Raw genomic sequence first — 11,586 nt, 5'->3', positions numbered from 1 at the left:
TTAAAATGATCCATGTGACTTATAGCGGAACTATAATTAAAACTATATATAAATACTATAAACGTAACTATAAATAACTGTAAGCTGTAAATACACTACCAACATTTTGGGACCCATGTTTTGAAATAAGTCTCTTATGCTCATTTAGTATCTGTTTTAATATGCATCCTGTGATCAAAGATGAATTTTCAGCGTCATTCCTCCAGTCTTCAGTGTCACGTGATCCTTCAGAAATCATTATGATATGCTGATTCGCTGCTCAAGGAACATTTCTTATTATTATCAATGTTAGAAACAGTTTTAGAAGATATTTGTGCTGCTTAATATTTCGTGGAAGCCGTGATACATTTTTACGGGATTGTTTGATTAATACAAAGTTCAAAACAACTGCATTTATTAGAAATAGAAATGTTCTGCAACAATATAAAAGTCTTTGCATTAATCGAATTAAGACTGCACTTACATATGGTAAGATAAAGTATATTAATAACTATTATTAAAACAGTGAATGGGGTCTAATGATTACCCATACAAAAATCCGCAAGGGTCTGAATGTGTCAGTCAAAACTCAAATCCCACCAAAAAACGTATTTGGGCTCTTTAAAAAGTACAACTGTTATTTTATTAGGAAACTAAATATCAAACTAAGTGGCTTATAAAAGAGCAGTGTTCACGAATTAGACAAAAAAAATTATGGCATAAATATGTATTTATTTATTTATTTGTGGAAATGAGAATAGAGAGCCGCTCCACTAGAGGGCGATACACTTTAATCTGATTTGAAACCCACAGTCTCGTGTGACGTAATCCTCTCCGTTTCACTATGGCAGGCAGGCCCTTATCAAGAGGTCTCTCTAAATAAAGCTCTTAATACGGTGTATTCAGAATTAACAGTCGTGTGTGTGTGTATATAGTGATCGATGAGTGTTCAGTGTTTCAGAGATCCTCTCACGGACGCTCGTGTAATGATGATGACGGGTGAGTAAATGCGCGTGCCCTGATGATGATGATGTGGACTGTGTTTGGTTGGAGCTTTAACACACTTTCTGTGTTTACGAAACTCGTGAGCTCATCAGCGCTCCTACTTCTGTCTCTGTGTGTTTATCGGTTTATCCCCGATGAGAGTTAACGTTAAGCGAAGTCGAGTCATTTGTTAAGCGGCGGAAGCTGCTCTTTCTCCGCTTTTAGATCAAACACTGAGTTTATGTTTGTTTAACGGTTGGAATTTTTCAGCGATAAGACAAAACCCGGTAAGGTGATGTAAATAATGCTTTGATTGAGAAACATTGTGTACTTTAATCATTTTTACAAATACATTTAAGTAGCTTTAGAGTAGTTTGCTACTTTTTGTTAGCTAAGTTAACGTTGCCTGTAGTGTTAGTGGAGCTAACAACCGTTTATGCTTCACTGAAGTTTAACGGGTTTACATCGTGTAAGTTAGCTTGACAAACACCAAAGTAACCTCCTCAAGGTTTTTAGTTGTTCTACTAGCACTGTAGCGGTGATGTACTTGTTTATATTACTGTTTTTTTGTTTTTGAACACGTAACTTCAACTTGTATTGATTCATCACGTGATAGCCCAGGTCATAATATTGTCAATCTTCAAAATGCCTGTCAGTGTGTCTTTATCACAGTCTATGGCAGGGTTCCTCAAACCCTGATCAAACACACTTGAGCAAGCTAATCAATGTCTTCAGGCTAACTCACAGCTAGGTGTGTTTGATCAGGGTTGGAGCTAAACTGTTCTGGACAGTGGCCCTCCAGGACCGAGTTTGAGGAACCCTGGTCTATGGTATTGATCAGTGTTTACATGACGTTCAGCCTCATCGTTTCTTCACGTGTGTCTCTGTAGATACTTAGGATGTTTCTGCTCTGAGGAAAAGCATCTTTGAGCTATGAACCGCCAGTGATCGTCAGTTGTGCAGCTTTATAAACGCATGTGCATCAGAGTGATGGAGAGTGACTGTAGGATCCCCATGTCCTGTCTGAGACCCCGGATCCTGGCTCTCCATGCGCTATTCTGGGGCTTAGTGTCTCTCAGGTAAGAGAAAAAAAAAATCACATTTATTCTCTCCTAATGCAAAACAAAAGCTTTGATCACGTTTCATTTACACCTTCTTATTTTTTCCAGAGTGTTTGGAGCAGCTCTTCTTAGCGATGAGAAGCCGGCAGGTACTTACTGTACAAACATCAGGTTTTCATCAAAGATTGTTCTGCTGGAGTTCATATAGTAATAATCCTCCTTGTGTTTTCTTTTTCTTCTGCAGTTGCAGTGACCAAGGCAATGACAGCCCCATGTTGGCAGCTGGAGGAGTTTGTGGTGGCTAAAGAGTGCAGTGCATGCGAAGGTTTCCATTCGGTGAGTTTCTGGGATGTGCGCGCACACACACAGAAGTTTATGGTCAGTAAGATTTATTTAATGTTTTTGAAAGAAGTCTCTTATGCTCACCATGGCTGCATTTAATTGATCAATAAAACAGTAACACTGTGAAATATTATTGCAATATATTTTGTATAGGGATGCACCGATATGAAAATTTTGGCCGATACCGATAACCGATAATTCTTTATACTTGAAAGCCGATAACCGATATATATTGGCCGATAAATCGAAATCCAAATTTGTATATACTTTTTGAGAGCCTGATTACAAAAGTTTCACCATTAAAAGCCATGTCCCAAAACACAATTTTATGAAGCCGATATCACAGCACAACACTTGAGTTTTCCTTATTTGAAGTGATTCCAATCATATTTCAAGCATTTTAAAGCCATCATGGTGACCAGTGCGCATCTGAAGTGTCTCAGCTGAAGGAAATAATACATCGGCTTTAATATATCGGACAAATTTTCTTATCAGGCCGATAACGATAACCTAAAAAATTAGCATATATCGGCTGATACCGATATGGTGGCCGATATTTCGTGCATCTCTAATTTTATATTTAGTGATGCAAAGCTGAATTGATCCTTGAACATGATCCTTCCGAGATCATTTTAATATGCTGAGAGTTGTGCTGATTAAGAACAGCTTTTGTATGAAATAGAAATATTTTCTAACATTATAAATGCCTTTACTGTCGTTGTAGATCAATTTAATGCTTCCTTGCTGAACAAAAGTATTATTTCTGTTTATATATGTGTATGTATGTGTGGATAGATTATGAATTGTGATTCTTCCAGAAGAAGCGCATTTTTCATTTGTGAGGATTAATTGAAAAGTTTCCTTTGTTTGCTTTGCAAACCCTCTTTTCAGAAGTCAATACCGGCCTGCAGCCAAACAGGATTTGTAGAAACGATCAACTGCACGAAGTCTAACAGAGAAGAGTTCAAGAGGTGAGTGGCTGTAATATAGATCCTGTTCTGCGGTGCGTTTCCCAAAGACAACTATAGTCGCAAGCTCTGTTGTTACCAACACCGTTCAGTGGAACATAGTTGGCTAACAGTAACGCACCCCAGTTCAGTTAACAATACCCAGGTCTCTGTCCATATATGTTATGCAAATTCTAAACCACAAGTCATTTATTACATTTAATAAGTCACAGTAGCTTCCCCCAATAGCTACAACTTAAAGGGTTAGTTCACCCAAAAATGAAAATTCTGTCAGTAATTACTCACCCTCATGTTGTTCCACTCCTCCATAGGCTTCTAAGACATTATAACTTGCTGGCCCAGAAAATGTATTAAAGAGATCGTTAATATAGTCCAAGTGACTACAGTGGCTCAATCTTAAGTTTATAAAGCTACGAGAATACTCTTTGTGCGCAAAAACAAACAAAAATAATGACTTTATTCCACTTTTCATTTCCTTCTCTCTGGGCCTCGAGTCTTTTCACGTAATAGAACTGCGCAGCGCTTCTGTGTTGTACGTCACACGCATCACACACATGACCAGCGTCACCCAATAGTGAGCCTACGTGGTGACGTACAACACAGACGCGCTGCGCAAAAACACTACGTGAACTCACTCGAGGCCCAGAGAGAAGGAAATGAAAAGTGGAATAAAGTCGTTATTTTTGTTTGTTTTTGCGCACAAAAAGTATTCTCGTCGCATTATAAACTTAAGATTGAGCCACTGGAGTCACTCGGACTATATTAACGATGTCTTTAATACATTTTCTGGGCCAGCAAGTTATAATGCCTTAGAAGCCTATGGAGGAGTGATCCAGCTCTCAGATTTAATCAAAAATATCTTAATTTGTGTTCCGAAGATGAACGAAAGTCTTACGGGTTTGGAACAACATGAGGGTGAGTAATTACTGACAGAATTTTCATTTTTGGGTGAACTAACCCTTTAAATATATGATTTTGTCACTCTGCTTTATTATTATGTTGATATTGTGGCTTTATATATGGTCAGACACTTACATGTCATTAATATTAACATTCACCAAAATCAAGCTCAAATGGAGTTATGAGGTTTTTGACCAGTGAATGTCAGACATACGTGTTTATTCGTCATTAGAACGGCCGCATCTGAGGCGGTAAGTGCATCGCTTTACATTTATCATCTTACAGGTTATAAGGTTTATTGTAGCTATGTGGACGCTCCGTTTTTTTGGTCATTCGGCAAAAATCTGTCTTCGCACAGGCTATATGTGAATAAAAGCCTAAATTCAATCTTCAGAATCATATAAAGCGATCGTGTCTCTTCAGAAAATTTGGACTAAACGCTAAATTCATATGGATTCGTTTTACAATCTCTTTAATAACTTTTTGAAGCGTCAAAGTGGTAGTTGCGTAGCTGTCAATGGAGGGACAGAAAGCTCTCAGATTTCATTCAAAGGATCAGAATGACATGAGGGTGAGTAATTAATGACAGAAGTTTCATTTTTGGGTGAACTGTCGCTATTCAATGACAAATGCTAGACTAAGACCCTCTTCTTTGCTCCTCAAATACACAAAGCATTAGCCTTATGTAAATATATAGTGTTTCTTGAGTAAAGAAAACGCTGTACTTATTCAAACAACCAGTTTATTTACCCTTGCATTTAGTCACAAGTTACAGTACCAGTCAAAAGTTTGGAAACATTACTATTTTTAATGTTTTTGAAAGAAGTCTCTTATGCTCATCAAGCCTGCAGTTAAAAAACAAAACAAAAAACAGTAATATTATGAAATATTATTACAATTTAAAATAATGGTTCTCTTTTTTAATATACTTTAAAATGTAATGTATTTTTGTGATGCAAAGCTGAATTTTCATCAGCAAGTACTCCAGTCTTTGGTGTCTTATGATCCTTCAGAAATCATTCTAATATGATGATTTGATACTCAGTTATTATCAATGATGGAAACAGTTGTGCTGTTTAATATATTTTTTTGGAATACTTTTTTCAGGATTCATTGAGTAAAACGTTAACAGCATTTATTCATAAAAACAGCATTTATTCATAAAAACAGCATTTATTCAAAATAAAAACATTTCTAACAATATAAATCGTTACCATCACCTTTTATCAATTTAACGCATCCTTGTTGAATTAAAGTACTAATTTCTTAAAAAAATAAAAAGTTATTGTTCCCAAACTTTTGAACGGTAGTGTATATTGTTACAGAAGATTTCTATTCTAAATAAATACAGTTCTTTTTAACTTTTTATTCATCAAATAATCCTGAAAAAAGTATCTCAGGTTATAAAAAAAATATTAAGCAGCACAACTTGTTTCCAACATTGATCATAAATCATCATAATAGAATGATTTCTGAAGGATCATAAGACACCAAAGACTGGAGTACTTGCTGATGAAAATTCAGCTTTGCGTCACAAAAATAAATTACATTTTAAAGTATATTAAAAAAGAGAACCATTATTTTAAATTGTAATAATATTTCATAATATTACTTTTTCTTTTCTTTTTTTTTTAACTGCAGGCTTGATGAGCATAAGAGACTTCTTTCAAAAACATTAAAAATAGTAATGTTTCCAAACTTTTGACTGGTACTGTATTTTCAATACTTGTCATTTGCTAAATATTTGCACAACCCACAGACAAACGTAAAGGGTGACCAATTATTTCTGGCTTGCTATAATTCATCCTTTGGTCTTCCAGAAAAATCATACTAATTGAATTCACCTTTTCTCATTGTTTTCCATTCAGCTGTCGCTCAGCCAAAATGGAGGAGCATCTCTTTTGGAAGTTTGAGGGCTCGATGCTGGCTCTCACTGTTGTGTTTGCAATAGTGGTGGTCGTAAGGCAGCGCTCACTTGACCGCCAAGCCTCAGACAAGGTTCGGAGACAGATCGAATGTATTTAGTTGACCGGACCGTACTAAAAAAAATAAAGTTAAGGGTGTTATAAACTCTCAGAAACCCAACAGTTCATGGAGACTTCCAGACTTTATCACTGGTTTATTCTTACTGGACGCACAAAGACAAAGCTCTGAACGGACACGGTGTGCTCTTACTCCCCCCAACTGACATTACTGGTGGATGATGCTTCTCTGGCAGGATTTAACTTTAGTGGACTAGATGTGAACATCCATTCAAGTCAACAAACAGTATGCAAGACAGGAGTAAGACAGTCCCTATTTTGTACAAGAAGATGTACAGCTCTGCAAATACCTGTTCTTTCAAATGCTGTGAAGGTGGTGTGTGTAGATTGAATATGGGTGTGTGTGTGTGTTGCATGTTTTAAATAATCCTGAAGCACATCAAGTATTTTGTTAAACTGAGAATGAACTGTATGGTGAAAGCGGAGGGATAATTTTCCTCACTGTGTTTGTTAGAGTTTCAGTGAATATCAAAGTTTTGTTTTGTTGTTCATTTTGGAAAGAGCTACACTTCCTTCTTTCTCACAAACTGACACTCAATCCATTTATTAACATTGACATGTTTCTTCCAGGAACATAAAGTAGCTTAATTAATCTTATACGTGCAGTTGTCATTTGTTAAATCCTTGTTTTCGGTATAAACATTTCTAGAGACTTGTAGGTGGCCGTTATTAAAGTTTTAATTTTTTTGTGTGTGTTTTACTTCCAGTCTTTTGTCCTCATGAGTTAAGAGAGATTTTATATATGATAATGTGAACAAATGTCTTGGTTCTCAAAAATACCAGCTCTGTATTCAGATTTGATTGATATATGCAAGACTGCATTAGAGTGTATTTTGAAGCTGCTTGACTTGACGGGATGAAAAGGATCAGATTTATTCAAATTCTTTATTTGTAAAGATCTTCACAGCAAAATATCAGCATTGTGTCAGCTTCTTGTTTATTGAAGGTGATATCGCAATGAACTCCTGGTTACGCTCCTGGTTTTGGCTATAGAACTTTTCTCCATTTGTTTATTTATTGTTATGATTGGTTTAACAGAGTAATGCCTTTTTGCTAAGGCTGATTGGTGGTTTTTAATCTCCACAATTTAAAAAGGAAGCCATGTGAATTTCATCAGGCCGTAAGTCAATTCTAATGGTCTACCTAAAATGTAAAAGGTATTTTGATGAAAGATGTGTGACGCTTTCTGTCCTTGATGGACAGAGGAATAAATGGGAATAAGGAATTGTTTGTCTGGTGTCACATGATTCTGTAATGGTGGAATATAATGTATATTGTGATGAAAGTAAAAAAAAAAAAAAAAGAGAGAGATATCACAAACTCCATAAAAAGAAATGAGAGCACTTTGATCCTTTTGGGCAGGAGCAGATGTGGCCATGCTGAGAATATGCCAGGGCAGAACAGAACTTTGCTGTGTTACACTGTGGAGAGGAAGAAAAGGACATAATGGTAAGAGTGCACACACACATTGTTTGTCTGCACATTGATTTGAAGCCAGAGTTTCTCAATTTGGGATTAGCAAACCCTGGGACCTGGGATGGAATTGTTTAGATTTGATTAAAAGAATACAAGAATACAAAATGGCCATTAAATCCTCACAATGAACCGAAAATATTACTGTAAATTTCAAGAAAATAATTTCGGGAAAGACTTTATAAAAAAAAAAAAAAAGTAAGTGTCTTCTTAAATGCTAAATTTTGCATGCTACTTTACTGCAAAATACACACGACAATCGTCTTTGTCACAATATTCAGACTTATAAGCAAGAGACAAATTAAATACCAGAATTGTTATCCTCCTCCTCTTCAGACGTCTACATACGCCTGGAAGACGGTTGAACTTTTTCTTCAAAATAGGCACGACCTGTCTTTGAAGATATTCTTTATGTTCTGTGATATCTCTTGTCTGAAACGAATAACACGGTTTCTGATTATCTAATGAGCTGAAGTCAAAAACGCACGCGCAATTTTCCGACTCACCTCTTCAATCGCGTCATCGATGCCCGGTCCAGTCGGCTCGTAGTCTGGCGGTCTTGAGTCCACGCCACTGATTTTAGAATAAATGTATATAACACAGTGAATTGCTACGAGAAGTACAGGTAAATTTGTCATTGTATTTTTTTTATAATAGTCACGTAGGAGCGCTTAATTGTTGTTGTTGCGAGGGATCTCGCACGAGTTCTCACGCCGTGGGATTTAAAGGTTCTAACCTGTTCCTTGATTATATAGGTTATATACATAGATGCCTCGTTAGCGGCTGTTTGTATGGGCTGCGATAAGTAGGCTTTCCGCCATATTGGAACGGTCAAAGCAAAATCGGGTGCTCTGTCGCAATCAGTTAATGATTATACTAGTACATACGAACGATATTTATTTAAAATATGTATAGCTTATAGTACATAAAACAAATTTAAAATACTTTCACTTGTTAAACTGTTAATATTAATAATAATAATAATAATAGCCTATTAAGTGAATTATTGAACATCATTACATTCTTTTTATAACAAATATTTGGACATTTAACACTTAATTTAACAAGTAATTACATTAAAGATGAGTGTGAATACAAATAGCCTATGGTAAGTGCAAATGCATGTATAAACTAGATTATCAGGCTAATCGAGTATTTGTATGCTATGCTAGTACATGCTTACTAATACAGACATTAATGGTCATTGAAGTTCAAACAGCATTTAGCTCAACATGATTTTGTAGGAAATGTAATCAGGTGCTAAAGAGAGTGCCTATGCCTATTAAAAGTAATTTTAGCCAATGGAATCACTTGGGGTCCTAACAGAGGGTATGTTCATGTCATGTTGTAATTACTGCAATTACATGATTTCAATCATCATAATTGAATCATAAGATCATAATTACAGCTTGTAAGATGGGAATTGTTTGAGAGCTCCTACTTGTACCACATGACTGCTGTACCACCTGACCGCAGCAGATTCATTTAGGCGGTGATAGTGGTGCCAACGCATAATTCCCTGTCCGAGGACATGAACAGCTCTAATCATCTCGGTTATTATATGACATGGCCTGAATGCAGCAAGAGACACGATTTTGAGGAGGACCTTATTTAAAAATTTAAATAGTATATTGAGTTAATACATATAAAAACACAAACCAGCACATTCTCACCTGTGAAAGCTTATCCCATTGCTTCTGGAATTTAAATCTCTAAAACCAGAAGCCAAGCAATGTTGTGGCATCGTTGATTCTTACTGTGAGTGACGACACGCTGACCGTTCCAAGATGGCCGGAGCGCCGACGTGTCTGGAACGGTCGAATGAGGCATCTACAAACATATCTATGGTTGATCCCCCTTCTTATGGGCTGATAGAACAGAGTCGTTTGAAGAGATTTTCTAGTGTTTATCGCCCCCAGTAGACTACATGTTGACAGATTTCACTTTACGCAACTCATCCGTCGCGTTTGCGACATTTCCTTGCTTTCATAATGACGACGACAAACTCGTGGACAGATCTCACAGTAATCCTCTTTGTTTCAAAGAGGATTTAATAAAACAGAGCGTGTTGTTTTTGTCTGAATCCAGGACTAAGCTCTTCAACCGCAGATCTTTTAATATAAAAAATCTTTACATATGTTAGGCTACATACAAAACATCGTTTTCAACCGTTTCAGTAATCACAGAAGTTATTCAGCCAACAAGTTTGTCTGTAGCCTATCGGAATGTACACTCTAAAAAATGCTGGGTTGTTTCAACCCATGTTTGGGTCAAATATGGACAAACGGTTTTGGTTTAAATTTAATTCAAAATTAAATTAGAAAAAATTAAATCAATGTTTGTCCATATGTGACCCAAAAATGGATTGAAGCATCCCAGCATTTTTATAGAGTGTAGAATGCCATTGTCAGTGTAGGCTATCATATAGGCTATTTACATATTACAAATATAATCACAAAACGATGTCGCTTTTCTAAGTTAAGAAGAAAGCTGCGCTAAACACGTCAGAAGTAAGACATCGTTGGCTGCGCGAGAAAAACCTCCGATTACTGACATAAATTCTATCATGAACCTCTGAAACCCTAAACCAATGATTCATGGTGATTCAAATAAATGGTCAGGAGTATTTCAGTTAAATATTTTCATTAAATATCGCAGCCCTGTAATAATCTTCACCAGATCTTGTCCTAACAGTGTTTTACGTTTTTATTAAACATATTTAAATGATAAATTCACAGAGAATGTATAGACATACCTTTAATTTAGACAATATACAGAATGAGTGCGACTTAAAGACATTTTATTAACAAAAAATAAATAAACACGTTTAAACATACACATCTAGTTTACAGTCAAGAGTACGAACAATACAGCTTCAATACATCACCCATGCCAATTAAACGTAAATAGACGAGGTTTCCCACGCGTCGCTGTCACGAGCTTCCTCGCACAAAGCCTGAGAGAGAAGAGAGTTGCTCGAGGCTCGAGAGCATCAGTAGCATCGCAAGAAGAAAGTGTTGCAGGCTGTTCCTCGCAGACAGTCGCAGAGTCTCCCGATGCGCGGTCCGTGCTTCATCGCGCAGCGCTCGCCAACGTCACACTAACACATCACAGCACATGGGACATTTTTATATAGGCAACATCTTGCTTGTACTTGGTGATGAACACTTATTTGTAAGATAATCGGAAGAAGTAGAAGAAAAAGTGGAGTAATGTCATGTGTTTACCCGTGGAATGACGCTAGCTTTTTTCTCCACATATATCCGATTGTCCTGATCTCCGTCCAAAAGTTCATCGAGCGCCTCCGTCTAAACGCAAACGGCGACAAAGCATTAATTCGGAAGACAGATTAGACACTAAACAGAATTTAAAGATGCATTTCTGAGGTAGTCTGATATAGGCTATCTTATATAAAATAAAGTAAAGTTAGTATACTGTGATAATCATTGCAGTTACAGCAAATTACGCGCGGTTTCCATAATGAGGAGCAGTTAGTTTCAAACACTCTACAAAATGCTGGGTTGTTTCAATCCATGTTTGGGTCAAATATGGACAAACCCAACAATTGGGTTAAAAAATGTAAACCAACAGTTTAGAGTGAAGCTTTTCAATTTAATATAGAGAAGTTTTTGTACTGCCGAAGATTATGCCGAAACTTTTTTTTTTTTTTTACTGTATTTGCTGAGTTCTGCTATAACATGCCACTGTGGTTTATTCTCTCACCAGGTCTCGTTTGATGAACTGCTCCTCTTGTGTGGTCAGTCGGTTGTCCAGTGAGATCTGAGCCCTGCAGACGCACAGCAGCGCGAGGAAAACGCCCAGGTAAACGCTGTCCAT

At 36.7% G+C, this 11,586-nt stretch overlaps 3 protein-coding genes across 5 annotated transcripts; 1 reads left to right on the top strand and 2 right to left on the bottom strand.

Annotated features, from left to right (window-relative positions):
- The first annotated feature begins 726 nt into the window (after positions 1–726).
- Positions 727–7,563, top strand: jtb (jumping translocation breakpoint). 3 transcript variants are annotated; one of them, XM_084423131.1, is made up of 6 exons: positions 727–978; positions 1,854–2,042; positions 2,133–2,173; positions 2,269–2,360; positions 3,258–3,337; positions 6,103–7,563. In XM_084423131.1, the coding sequence occupies exons 2-6, from the start codon at positions 1,939–1,941 to the stop codon at positions 6,257–6,259; spliced, it is 474 nt and encodes a 157-aa protein (XP_084279257.1). In that variant the 5' UTR covers positions 727–978; positions 1,854–1,938; the 3' UTR covers positions 6,260–7,563. The 3 variants fall into 3 exon arrangements, with proteins under 3 accessions (XP_084279257.1, XP_084279256.1, XP_084279258.1); XM_084423130.1 differs by having other exon boundaries at positions 789–978; positions 3,261–3,337; positions 6,103–7,499; XM_084423132.1 differs by lacking the exon at positions 727–978 and adding an exon at positions 993–1,250 and having other exon boundaries at positions 6,103–7,499.
- LOC311299542 (uncharacterized protein) lies at positions 7,168–9,763 on the bottom strand. Its single transcript, XM_084423133.1, has 4 exons — positions 9,423–9,763; positions 8,256–8,322; positions 8,059–8,181; positions 7,168–7,697 (listed from the first exon to the last, which is right to left on the bottom strand). Exons 1-4 carry the CDS (start codon positions 9,491–9,493, stop codon positions 7,590–7,592), a joined length of 369 nt encoding a protein of 122 aa, XP_084279259.1. The 5' UTR covers positions 9,494–9,763; the 3' UTR covers positions 7,168–7,589.
- A 676-nt stretch (positions 9,764–10,439) lies between these two features.
- Positions 10,440–11,586, bottom strand: cart4 (cocaine- and amphetamine-regulated transcript 4; the record flags this gene model as incomplete). The annotated part of the gene is made up of 3 exons (XM_084423134.1): positions 10,440–10,849; positions 10,977–11,057; positions 11,473–11,586. The coding sequence occupies 3 exons, from the start codon at positions 11,584–11,586 to the stop codon at positions 10,742–10,744; spliced, it is 303 nt and encodes a 100-aa protein (XP_084279260.1). The 3' UTR covers positions 10,440–10,741.

This window comes from Rutilus rutilus (assembly GCF_951802725.1).
Source record: "Rutilus rutilus genome assembly, chromosome: 11".
Lineage (NCBI taxonomy): Eukaryota > Metazoa > Chordata > Actinopteri > Cypriniformes > Leuciscidae > Rutilus > Rutilus rutilus.
This window is presented reverse-complemented; position numbering and strand designations above follow the sequence as displayed.